General features: G+C 38.9%; 1 protein-coding gene across 1 annotated transcript in view; it reads right to left on the reverse strand.

Moving 5' to 3' along the window:
- Window positions 1–3,944: 3,944 nt before the first annotated feature.
- Window positions 3,945–13,789, reverse strand: part of NAPG (NSF attachment protein gamma) — a 30,144-nt gene continuing 20,299 nt past the window's right edge. The window contains exons 9-12 of the mRNA XM_045850212.1: window positions 10,003–10,081; window positions 8,057–8,136; window positions 7,363–7,492; window positions 3,945–6,284 (exon numbers count right to left, since the gene is read on the reverse strand). Of these exons, the coding sequence (XP_045706168.1) occupies window positions 6,141–6,284; window positions 7,363–7,492; window positions 8,057–8,136; window positions 10,003–10,081 (433 nt within the window). The 3' untranslated portion in view covers window positions 3,945–6,140. The remainder of the gene's footprint in view (window positions 6,285–7,362; window positions 7,493–8,056; window positions 8,137–10,002; window positions 10,082–13,789) is intronic.

The following is a 13,789-nucleotide window of genomic DNA, read 5'->3' on the forward strand; positions in this document are numbered from 1 at the left end:
ACAATATCCTAAACATCACAGTTTAATTTTAAGTTCACTTAGTATGAGTTTAACACCCTGCTCAGTGACACTTATAAAACATTCTTAATTTTTAAAAATCAACTTTAGCCTTGACCAGGTAGCTCAGATACTTGGATCCTCATCCATACACTGAAAGGTTGTGAGTTCAATCCCTGGTCAGGACACATAACTAGGTGGCAGGTTTGATACCCAGTAGGGGCACGTATGGGAGGCAACCTATCCATGTTTCTCTTTCTCCTTTCCCCTCTCCTCAAAATTGGTAAAAAACTTATGTTTGGGTGATGAGTAAAACAATTACACTCCATCACAGGCTCGATTCCCAGTCAGGGCACATGCTTGGGTTACAGGCCATGGCCCCCAGCAACCACACATGGATGTTTCTCTCTCTCTCTCTTTCCCCCTCCCTTCCCTCTCTAAAAATAAAATAAAATCTTAAAAAAAAATTACACTCAATCAAATCCACAGTAGCCTTCGCTAAAACCAGTTGTAAGAAGCAGAGGCAGCAGGAGAGGTGAAAATGTGACTTTAACTTTGACCACAAATTTGAAAGGGGAATGCTTACAAGCTGTCTATGCAATAAGCCACTGCAATGTTGACTGTCCTCACTGTCAAGGTCCTCAGTGCAAAAAATGTAAGCTGTAGAGTGCTCTACTTCCTGGACTGGGAAGGCCAGATTCCACAAAGGGCTTCAGAAGTGCTTTAAGTGAAAAGGCAAGTTTTCTGTGCACAAGGTCTGTTATTGAATAGGGCAGTTCAGATCAACTTGGCTTCAGATTTTTCTGAAATCTGAATTTGGGAAATCTTGGAATCCAAGAATTACCCAAGATACCCTTGCTGGGCCCTGGGAGGTCGGTGGCAGAATGCATTTCTATGCACTCACTTAGATCTCAGAGCATGTCCTTAAAGCCTGAATGTGCCCTGGCCTAATGTCTAGTAGGGCACTTTCAGTCCCTCTAAATCAGGCAAGGAGGGCAGGGGAAACAAATAATTCTCTAAGTTAAAGAACATTTCCACAACCGTAGTAACGTTACATCTGTTTGGTTTGAAATGTGTTGAATGAATATTGGTCAACAGAAATTAAGAGTAACAAAGAGCATGAATAGAGACCAGCCAATTTTAATAACAACAGGACAACATTTGTTGAGTGTTTTTGTTCAAGTATTTCATATTTATTCAGTGCTCCCTAGGTGCCAAGCACTGCTCTGGGAGGTTCACTGGTGAGGACCAAGGTCCTCCTCTCATGGAGGTCACATTTTAATTTAATGCAGTTCACATTTTATGCACACTTACAGAAGTCTGAGCCAGGTCTCTAAGGTTTTTGACAACTGATTGTTCACAATTCTACTTAAAAATTCATTATAAGCTCAAACTCCAAGTTGAGCCTACTGAAGTTATTGTTCTTTTCAAATAAATGACAGAAAACCAAGAAACCAGTTAAGCAACATCTCCCATTAGGTATGTTAGCACTGAAAACATTCAGAGTGAATTAACTCTTCTAGGTTTGCTTACTCACCAGAAAATGGGGGTATCAAAGAACACCCGTCAGAGCTAAACATGATGATACACATGAGATCACTATGCATGTCTAACAGGGCAACAGTGACTACTTTAGGACCAAACTTACCTTCTATTAAAATCCTACAAGGAGTGTTAGGAAAAGTTACCAAAAAATAACAATTGACCACGAGTGCTTTAAAGCCTATGCAGATTTGGCAGTCACAAGCGTGGCAGAGTCTCCTCTCCTTCTAGGCCAGTGGGAGACTGAAGGTTCCAGCCTCTTTGAGAGGAGGTGAGTAGAAGTCGTGTGTCACTTTTGGGATGGACTGCTTATAGCTGGCAGGATACTCCAGAGTTCCTGTCCTGCCCTAAGTGTGGGAGACACAGAGCAGAGCCCTCCACTGACCTGTGATGCACACGGAGCAGGAATAAAGATAAACCTGTTGTTTTAAACCATTGAGGTTCTGGACTTGCCTGTTACTATAACACAATCCAGCCCTTCCTGACTGACTCACTTTTTAGGAAGTCATGCCCTTCCTATAATCCAGATCACATTATCTGTAGCAGTTTGTTCATTAAGTTTATAAAAAAAAAGTCTAATGAATTATAACTTTATCAATATAAGGATATTGAATCATGGCCTAGAATCCATGAGATATGAAAAAATTCAGAAACCAAATACATGAAATCAAGTAGGAAAAGAAATGATCTTCAAACTAGTCAGAGGTGCAGAATCACATCTATCCAAATCAGGCTAACAAATGTTGAAAGAGATTATTTTAAAAAAGCCCTCAAAAACTGCATAGGATAAAGTTTTAAAAATGCCCAGAGGGTGTGTGGTCCAGTGTTGCGAACCTGAAGCCTGAGCTGTAAGGTACCGGCTCGCTGCCCTCCACCGACACAGTACAGGAACCAAAGAACAGGCAGGCGCAGCTTGTTCCTTTGTGGCAGGTGAAGAATCTTCCCATGACTACTGAATAGTTAGCAGACAAGGTCTTCATCTTAGTCTCTGAACTCTAACTGTACTATAGTCCCAAAAGTATTTCCGATCTATCCAAGATGGCAAATTTATTCCCTTAATTGGGTAAGTCAGGTGGCTTATCCTGGTTAGATATAGAAATAAGTATTTCAAACTGACAGTCAACACCATGGTGATCACCCTCTATTCAGCTAGAAATAAGTTTTATAATTAATATGATAATCTGGTATGTTTGTATTTAAGGTTCTTCAAACATTCAACATAATCTGACATATTAACCTTCTAACTTTCATTCTAAGTATTTAACCATCATTAATTTGAGAATTTAAGTTCACAAACAGTAGAAAATTTGGAAACTCAATTTACTATACATAGAAATTTAATTAATTAGCTTTACAAGTTAGTTAAGAGCTTGCAAAGATTTTGAAAGTTTTAGGACTGCCCTAATTGGACACTTTGAAAGCTTTTAGAGAATCAGATATAAAAAAAAAAAAAGTAATTTAAAATGGTTAAGCATTAAACTCCAAGGAAATTTAGTTAGCCTAGTTTATAAGGTGAAGCTAATTATTTACGGAAATTTTATTTAGTGCCTTTGAATGTTACTTTAAAGCCCTGTAAGTTTCTCCTATGCACAAAGTTCTCTTGGACATTAAATTCTTTTTAAAAAGAGCTTCAAATAGGAGAGGTTTTTTCTCCTTTTCAAAATTATTTGTTTCAGTCCTTTTCTCTTTCAAAACACTTTTAATGTCCTTAAATTTAATATCAAATTAAAGTCAATACTGAGCCTTTTATTGGTGTAGCCTAATAAAACAATGGAAGGAGGTAGAGGGAGATGCATTTCGTTTTTCCTTCCTAGTTGTCTCATCTTAATGCTACCAGATACCACACTCCAAAGTGTCCTGGAAGAAATGCAAAATCGCATTATGTCCAAGAACCATTCCTTTCCATGCATTATTATCTCTACCTGTTCCTCCAACTTCTGTTAAGGCCAGCTATTAAATAATATTGATTCCCATTCTATGCAAAACATGGACAATATTTCACAGCAGGTGCTCAGAAAATATCTGACGAATTGTAAGTAAATGCACCAGTAATTAAGGTGCTAACTCTGCTTAAAAATAGAACAATGCCACTTCACATTAGTTTTCTAACCCTTCTAGTCATGTATTTTTACCTTACTTAACTCAATGAAAGAATTATTTCTTTTGGAAGATGTATTAATGTCATCCATCTCACCAAGTAGCAGATAGTGCAGTGTTTTAGTAACCACATGGTCAGTATCTTAAAAGCCCAAATAGTTAATAATAGCTCCCAAAGGCACTTAACTAACTCTCACAGAGCAGAATATACAACTTCAAAGACAAATACTGTTTTTGTCAAATATAGCTGGAATCATATGAGAATGTGTCCTTGGAAAAAAGGAAATAAATAAGCAAAACAAAATGAATAATAAGAAATAATCATGTTTATATAGTTTCAGATTTTATTTTCATAATTATCTTCCCAAAGAAGCAATAATCTGCATTTCTATAATAACACATTTAATATTCTACTCATCAAAGAGCTGGAAAAAGTAGGAATAAAGCACAAATACCATACTCTGCATATATATGAATAAATTCAATATATTAAATACATTTTGTAGGCTGACTGTACTTGCAGTGTAACAGAACATTGAATGTTGGATTCTGAGCATGTTCATGCAGATTCCACTTCGGTGAAAGTAAGGACAGTGTTTCCTTTTGTAAACACGAGTTCTCCACACTGGCTATTCTCTGAAAATAAAGACTTATATTCGTGGAAAAATTAAATGAATAAATGTGGAACCAGTGCCTTTTACTGGACACCACACAGGATAACCCTGACATCCACAAGTCCGTCCATTAGTTCTCAAATGTGAGTAGGGAGGGTGGCAAGAGGTTGCCCTTGTATACGACTTTCATGTTGTTTAAGACTCACTTGCATTGCTGCTGCAGAATGCACTGAATCACTCCTCATTTTTATTTAATGTGTGGGAAGAGTAAAAGTAAAAAAAAAATTCCAAGGGTGCATGGTAACATGGTCTATAAACAAATGGTGTAAAATGTCCTGTAAGTGCTGCCAGGTCTGTTTAACCAGATTGCTAATTAACTCAAATGAGCAATAATATCAGACCCTGGAAGTTTCTCCCTGGAGCTAAAGGGTACTAACTACAGCAATGATAGTGTCTTTGAAATATTAATGCCATTAAATACAACTGCCTAAATACAGTTTTAATAAGAATGTTCAAAGTTAATCTCCAAACAATGATTGAAAATTAGCTGCTACCCACTAATTATGCAAACAACCTAAGGAATCAAACCATCAAATTTATTAGTGTTTTGAATCAGACCTCCTATAAAAATTTTTATCCTGCTATCCACCCACCCCAAGCACAGAAATGAGGATGTTATGCTGTCTAAGCTCTCCAATAGAACCATCTCTGGCCAAAACCACTTGTGATAATCTACCTTAGTGTTTTCAGGGAGTCTAGCAAAACTGAGCACACTGAACTTGCAACAAGTGGGACTCTGAGGAGAGGGACAGGGCGCAAACAAACAGGAAACCACTCTAGGCTGCATCTGCCTGCAGAACGCACACTGCTGGTGTTCGGAGCCTCTTCCAAATTAGTAGATTAAGAGATGGATCTAAACCACATAGGCTGATAAAGGAATGCTTCAAAATAACCTTTTAGATAATACCTATAAGAATCAAAATATTGGCAGCACAGTACTTTAAATGTAAATACTTCAAAAACAATTCTCTTGTTCGGCTAAAATTTGGTGGTAAACAGCATTTCCTGTGTCACATAATTGGCCTGTTACAACTCTAAATGAATCAAATTATTTTGGAGGGATAAAAATGTGTATATAAATTGATGGAAGTATTACCTCTTTGTTAAAATGCATAGAAAGGTCCACATTAGTTCCCATTTACACAAGAACCACGTGCGTTTGGAGACAGTCACTATGTGTGTGAGGAGGGATGGGGGTGGGCTTTGGTGGAAGAAATACCCACATTTCACAGAGAACTGAAGACATTTACAGAGTCACTTCCATATGCTACCTTCGATGAACTTTCAAACTTCAGATGAATCTTTTATTGGGCTAAATAATATTGTAAAGATCAAAATAGCTTTCTATCCCAATTTTGCCTCTGAAAAGATTTTATAATTTAAATGTAGCTAATATTATGAGGAATAAATTTCCTTTTCAAAACATAACAAATGTTTATTATTTTGTTTAACTAGTATGCCTTTAATTTTAGCAGCAATAATCAAATAAAATGCAAAGAAAATTCTCTAACAAAAAAATTATAGGAAAAAGAATATACTTGTGTCCCTTTTGTTTAGAACATAATTTGTCTAGAATTTGGCTTGCAAACTTTAAAATCAACTGCATTAACATGTGACAGTATTTCTTCTGTTAATTCCTTCTAATGTTTTTGGAAAGAAAAATAAATGCTTCACAGATAGTGGGTACAATGGGTGATTTGGGGAAATAACTAAAAAAATCAGTCTTTTTTAGCATTCAAAGCCATGACTGCAATGAAGTCTCTATGCCCTTAGACCAGTTCCAAGTCCATGAATGGCACGTCAGGATTTTCCCCTTTCTTTCTGTAAAGCTTAGCATAGCCCTCCTGCATATTCATCTTCATCTTCCTCCATAGCAGTGGCAGTGCTGCCTTCAGGCTTGACCTGTGGTGTTGCTGCTGCTTTCTTCTTGATTCCCCCTCCTGGAACCACCAAACTCAGGCCCAGCTTAGCATACTGTCAACAACAAAACATCTTCTCAAACTACAATCTCCATATGGATGTCACAACAAACGGCAGATACTACCTTATAACAACCAATACTAATTATGGAAAACACGCAACACAAAACTCAACATTGCTCTGCCTTCAATAGGTCATGACCTTAATGTGACAGATACACAACTAGTAAAAATGTCAAATTATAGGCCACACTTAGGAATCTGAGATAATCAGAACATAGTAAGTTAAGTACCACTCATAGTTCCTAAGAAATAAGGATCTGTTGAGTAAATGAAGAGTGTAGGCTAGAGATAATTTCTTTAAAAAATACATATAAATTTACAAAAGCCTATTAAGAATTTATCAAGAAAAAAATGGTTCCTCCATATACACTGTGATAAAAAAAATTGAAGATCTTAAGCTGATCTGATACCATAAGACTAAAGTTGCAAGACCAAATCAAATGAATTACTGCCCACAAACCTACTGAGAAGGGAAATCCAAAAGAACAGAAGCCCACTGTTGAGGCTCACTTTCTGTATATGGTACCGTATGAGGCTGTTTTGTGAACACAGACTAATCCACTCTTCAGAGCAGGCTGGCAAGACAGAGACCAGTTGCTCCATTTCTCCTGATGAGTTAACTGAGGCTTACAGACAGTTAGTTAATAACCTGCATCACACAGCTAGCTGTCACAGGAGTGGAATTCCAACAAGTCTATCGAATTACAAAGGCCACTACGTGATGGGTCTCTTTCAGACAGTGAGCCTAAACAAAACTTAATAAACTAAGCAACCTGTGGAGGTCAACATGTGAAAGAAACCGGAAAAATGGGGTTAAATAAAAAAAATACACATATGGTCAACACAGGTAGATGGATAAATAATTAGCTGTAAACCTACATGGTTGACATTCAAACAACCTAAACCTATCAAAAAATTCAGTGCAAATGCTAAGTTCCCTTTTGAGAAGTATCTTGAGATAAAAAAAAATAAATGGGGAAAATAGTTCACAAGTCCACAAGAGAGATAATCTCATTAGAAGCCTCTTCCATTCAAGAGGAAAGAAGAAAAATAACCGAAAGGCCACTTACATCGTTGTCCATGTATTTGAAAAGGGGTGAGTTGCAGACCTCTGACACTTGATCTTGGTCTTGTTGGTCATATCCTTCAAGAAGCTGTTCGAGTGCAGCACAATCTTCACTCCCATTAAACCCTGGAATGCTACAGCAAGCACAAGTCACACATCTCCACCTGTTCCTCCTCACCTGTGATGAATTTGCCCCCCAGAAGAGGTTTGGCAACATCTGGACACATTTTTAACTGTTGCAACTGAGCAGACGTCAGAGATGAGACTAGACATCCCACAGTGCACAGGACAGGCCCGCAAACAAAGAATTACCCACCCCAAAATGTCAACAGTGCCAGGATTGGGGATGCTCATTGTAAACATCTCAAATAAGAAAATCCCTTTTTCAGATCTTCCTGTAGCATATATTCTGAGAACTTTCCTTATTTTTTGTTATTCTCTTTTTCTTAGAAGGCAAACATAACAAAATCATTCAAGTTTTTCACCTCCATGGAAGTTCCAGGAGAAAAATACAAGAAAGAACACACTTGTAAAAATCCTGCTGTAAAAAACTGAAACAGTAGTCAGGTGCTCCTGTCACAATGAAATTTATTTATTTATTTTTAAATTTCATAGCCAGGGTTATTTATCTAAGTATTAATCTCAAATTAATAGAAATCTTAACATTCCAAGTGAATTCAATGCTCTCAGCGTCTTACCTGTAGCTCTCCCTGACACATCTTTCTGCAGCCACATAGTCACTCCTGTGGAGATGAACTAAGACTTGAGCAATTGTTTTCTAAAACAAAAGAGGTGATTAGGGTCCAAAGTTATAGCTACTTCATAAAGTCAGCTTCCTGACATCAGGACCTTAGCATTCAGAGTTTGAGTTTTATACAAAGAAATTTATACAATTCTGCAATAATTTTCACAGGACATTTGGGAGAAATATCCTGAAGTAGTACACCTCAAACTCCAATGTACAAACAGACTACTCAGGGGTCTTATTAAAATGAAGACCTTGAGCCAGTGGGCCCAAAGCAAGCCCGAGACCCTGCTGTCTGTAACAAGCCCCCAGATAGCCCTGATACTGCTAGTCTGAGAACCACACAGAGTAACAAAGCCTTAGAACACAACCACACATTTGAAAGAAAATTTGTTTTAAATACTTACATTCGTAGGTTTAATCTTGAAAAGGAAATAAAAAAAGAAGACAAAACTCTACCATTGTACTTCCTCTCTCTTAAAGAAATACTAGGAAACTAGAATGAATGGAGATTTTAGATAACAGAAACAATGACACTATTTATAAGTCAACAAAAGCATTAATAAGATCAAAGATATGACTAATAAGATTATCAGCAGAATGGCCCTTCAATCTTTATTATCTTTATTTTTCAGGTAACTTTTACTTTCAAGTTCCTGGAATCTCATCTCCTTATCACATTAAACCCATCTAGTATTTTATTTCCAATATTATTCTTTCACCTCTAATATTCTCATTTAGTTCATCTGTATGGTTTCCATTAAAAATAATTTGCTCTCCATTCATTCACGTGTATATCCCTTTGCCTCAAGCAGCACTTACAACAGTTGCTTCCAAGTCCTGATCTGGTCATTCCAACACTTGTGTTACCTCTGGGGTGGCACCAGCTGTCTTTTCTCTTAAAAACTGGTCATGTTTTCCTGTGGTCAGTAATTTGGGACTGCACCCTGGACACTGTGAATGTTATGCTGCATAGACTGTCCTCTAATTCTCAGGAAAGTTGGGTGTTTCATGCAGGCAATCACCCTCGTCAAGCTCAGACTGCATGTTTTGTCTGCTTTTGCTGGGCAGTGACTCTAGTCTTAGTTCAGTCCCTCTGCTCTACTTCTTGGGCTCTGCCCTATGCAAGAGCCCAGGGAGGGTGCTTTGAGCCCTGGATAGTGGTGTGGTCTTACTGCAATTCCCAAATCCTATGCTCTGCCTCTGGGTCTGTCCTGTGCAGGCACAGCTGGGGAGTAACACCAAGACTTGTATGGGCCCATACATACACAGAAAGGGGATTCCCTATTCCAGCTCCCCTTTCTGGGGTTTTCTCCTTGCTCTCTTAGCTTATCTTCCCAGTTCCTCTGGCCAAACAGACTAGGTTTCCATTGGCACTTTAACTGCCTATGCCACCACCACAGCTATAGCCCCATGACTAGGGCTTCCTCCGTAGAGCGAAGCCAAGGGAAGAAAAAAGGAGATGAAAACAATGGGGTCTCTTTTCCTGGATCCTCTGGATAGAAAGATGAGGTCGATGGGTTCTTTAGGAGTTGTAGCTGCTGGAGCCTCTGCTGCCCAGATCTATGACTGAGGCTTCTCTTAAGTCAATGCCACAAGAGGAACAAGGAAAAATCCTGGAAACCCATTTCTACATTGGTTGCTTCTCTAAGTGTTTACTCGCCTCCATCATCCTGTTCTACTTTCCAAATAATTGTTTTTTGTATTTTCTCTGGAAGTTTTAGTTGTAATCAAAAAGAGGGATAGGCTTAGTCCAGTTTGGTCAAAAAACAGAAGCCCAAAAGCATTATTAAAAAAAAAACATACAACTATCGATGGAATCTGGTTATAGGTACGTATTTACGCCAATATGAAAAATCATCTAATGAAAAGCCAAAAATAAGCATTTCTAAAACATACCTTATAACAAGTTGGATAGTTCTCAATTTCCTTATAAATATTTTTTTCTTTCTGAATAGAGAGTGCTGCCTCATCAAACCTGAAGACAAAACAAAGAGATGTAAAATAAGCCAGGACCAAATGATCTACAACAGAGGTCATCACTGTGATGTGTTTGATATGACAGTTTTTTAGAGAAATGAAGAAGGTATCAGGCATTTTAGCAACCGCTCTGTAATCCATGTTTCCATGAGCTTTGCTCATATGGCTTGTCTTTTAAATGCTCAATTTGCCCTTTTAGCATAAAACAGACAAACAAAAGCAAGAGAAATTATGGACAAGGTTACTTTGAATGGAGAAGTTTAAGTCTGGTAAGGATCATTCATTAATCAATATCTTTCAAATTCAACAAACTGTTTTAAGAGTGCTTATGAAATGTATTAGAGAGAAAAACTCTCCATTTAATCATCCCAGATTTATTTCCTTCCACCAACAGACCATCCAGATGCCCTGCCAACACTGCCTCCCACTAAAGAATTACTTCTCCTGCTCTGTCCTCACTGTCACATGCTCCTACTTCCTCAGTGAGCCCACCAGCTCCTGGTGCCGAAAAGGGCAGCAGGGAAAGGCACAAAGATTGAGGCTAGAAAAGTTCTTCCTGCCACCTTTGATCCTGTGCATTCATCTTTTTCTGTCTACTCTCACACACTCACCTTTTCATCCAACCCACTCAGACAACAGAATGAAGAGGAAAGGATCTCTAAAACTCTTCCTCTGATCCTCCAAGGCCCTACCCCTTTCTTGCCTCCCCAACCCTAATCCCCTCTAAGGCTGATCAGATCACCATCTCCCAGTAACACTGTATTATACTGGGGCTGGCAAAAGCAAGTTTACAGTTGTAAGGACATGAAAGAGTTTATCCTTGGATTGTTATTTATTAATAATTCTATTATTTATTTGTATTCTTTGTCATCTTCTTGTTGTTTCAAGAGTAAGCATTCTGCACTGTTAGGATATAGAGGGAGAAACGTGTTGCTGTGGCTCGAATTAAAAATACAAAATGTTATACTGTATTTTTCTGTTAATTATTGTTTTAAAAAATATTGGTATTAAAAATATACACAGTGGCTTGGTTTAACTCATGTTATGAATTAATTTGAATTTTTGTGGGCTGTGTGCCCTGTCAACTTACTGCTTTGCAAAATAAGACTCATTGGAGAAATGTATTCTGAATCTCCAAAGTTCAACTTGCTAAATTATGGAAGCAAAGTTGATTTATAAGTTGGGTATGGGAGCAGAATTCTAAGATTGTCCCCCAAGATTCTTGCTCATCATATACACTCCCTGCATAACTTCCCCTTGAGTGTGGGCATGACCGCTGAATACGATGAAATATCACTCCTGTAAGGATTCCAAACAACTGACTTTGAATGAATCAAAGAAAGACTGTCTGAATGGGCCTGAGTTAATCAGTGGGCCTTAGAAAGTTAGAGAGCGGGTGTCAAGAGAGCTGTGCTCTTGCCAACCTTAAACTGCAGCAAGCTATCATATTGTGAATCACCCAGAGGGCCTATGCCAAGGGACTATAGGCACCTCTAGAGCTGAGAGTGGCCCCTGGCCAACAGTCAACGACAAAAACTGCAGCCTACAGCTGCAAGAAAAGGAATTCTTCCAACAACCAGCGAGCCAGGAAGGAGGTCACAGCCCCACCTGGCACTGTGATGCCACCCTAGAGAGACCCTGAGCAGGGAATCTGGCTGCACTGTGCAGGACCTCTGACCAAAAAAACTGAGAGATGATAAGTGAGTGTGGTTTTAAGCTGCTAGGATTCCGGTTATCTATTGGGCAGAAATAGAAAATTAATATGAGAGGATTACATGTATCTATCATTTTTAACTGTCACCACGAGCTTATCACAGATCCTGCTTTAAAACAAAATAATATCACAACAATCTATGAGCACAATGTCCCAATTATATGATTCCAGTTAGAAATCTAAGTATTTCAAGCTTTTCATATATTTAACTATTAAGGCTACATTTTGAACACATGAAATACCATTTCCATGTGCTAATAATACCTAACAAAACAGCCATCAAAGATACTTTACATTTATATGGGTTTTTAGTAAAAATTTAAAAAGTTGATCAAATTTGCTGAAAGTCCATAAAACTAAAATATAAACAATCCACTTTCAAATGTATCCAGAAAATTATTAATTACTTATAATGAAAAACATAATTTTTAATACTCCTAAAAAAATAAAATGTATCTGGTTTTGCTGAAAAGAGAATTTTTATCTTCCTATAATTCAGAAATAAAATTTAAGCCTCACAAAAATTATGTGCATATGACAGGAATTCGACACAGAACCTCACTCAACTGAGCTTTCAATGGATACCTCCCACACAGTGACTCAAAAGTCTTCCTTGAGCCCCAACTACCTACTCAACTCCAAAATACATTTTAACTACCTAAAAAGTTTTTATCCAATTCATCATATTGCCAACAAAACTTATCATCATCCCCAATAAGCCTGGGCATTGCACCAGACAGAACGCAGCTACGCAAGGCAGAAACCTAGTGATTATCCTGAGATAGTACCCTCCCACCTGCTCCACATACATCCAGCCCTCCCTGCATTTAGAATCTAGTGGCTGTCTCAGATGATTGATGGAAAGAAGAACTTTGTTTTTCTAAGTGAGTCTTCGAAGTGGGAGTAAGGCAGGGATGGGAGTGGTTAACTGAAATGAAAATTGGAGGAGATTCAAGATGGTAGTGAAGTAGGTAAATGCTACACTCACCTCTTCCCAGGACCAAACTAAAATTGCAACTAAATTATAGAAAAATCATCCTGAAAAACCACATGAAAACTAGCTGAAGAGAAATCTTATAACCAAGGGTTTACAGAAGAAGTCACATCGAGAATGGCAGGAAGGGTGGAGATGGAAAAAGGCTGGCCCTTCTCCTAAGGGCACAGTGGCTGAGGTTCTAGTGGGATATCTCAGCTGCAGGAGGGTCCCCATGAAAAAAAGTATGGGGTATAAACCCCAAGTCGGACTCCCCAGCCTAGAGCACCAGAGCTGGGAAAAGTCATCCACATAACAACTCGCTGTGAAAAGTAGTGGGGCTTCTGTCTGCCAGTGAAAGGCAAGAGTCTGCTAGAGACACAGCCAGTCACCCTGGGCTCCAGAAGAGAGGATGGAGCAGAGTAGAGGCATCTGAGGATAGTCTGGGTGCCTCTGGGGAAAGAGCTAAAGGGAAGCCACCAGGATCCCTGTGCTGAATCACTCTCATACTACACACACCACCTATTTTGGCTAGAGTACTCTCCTTCCTGTGGCATCAGCTTGGAGAAAAACCTGATTCTCCAGACTCCAACTCACCCCACCCTGGGGAGCTTACACCCACCAACGAGTACAGCCAGAGGCTCCTTCAGTGACTGAACCTAACAGGCAGCCACAGGTGGAGGCAGAAGGAGGTGGATCTCACTGGGGTGCTTTGAGACTTTTGCTGACCTGCCCCTGAGCCACTGAAGATAAAGCCAGCTTTTGTGTGCAGCATGGTCCTTCCTGCAAGCACCCAGGCCCAGCAGAGGCAGACATAAACTGGATTCACTGTAGTTCCAAATGGGTAGCCAGGGGACAGCCACAGGCAGTATCTTATTTTGGCTTGTACCAGAGTCACTTCCAAGAAACTCAAAATCAGCACACCAGTGGCCAGCTTCAGACAGTATCTGAGGAGAATGCTATAAGCTTCACAAGCAGCATATCCAAAGGGAGATCTTGGCAGGCACCCAATCTTGCAG

The sequence above is a fragment of the Phyllostomus hastatus genome, unplaced genomic scaffold (assembly GCF_019186645.2).
Source record: "Phyllostomus hastatus isolate PE091 unplaced genomic scaffold, TTU_PhHast_1.1 phas_contig_80, whole genome shotgun sequence".
Taxonomy (NCBI): Eukaryota; Metazoa; Chordata; class Mammalia; order Chiroptera; family Phyllostomidae; genus Phyllostomus; species Phyllostomus hastatus.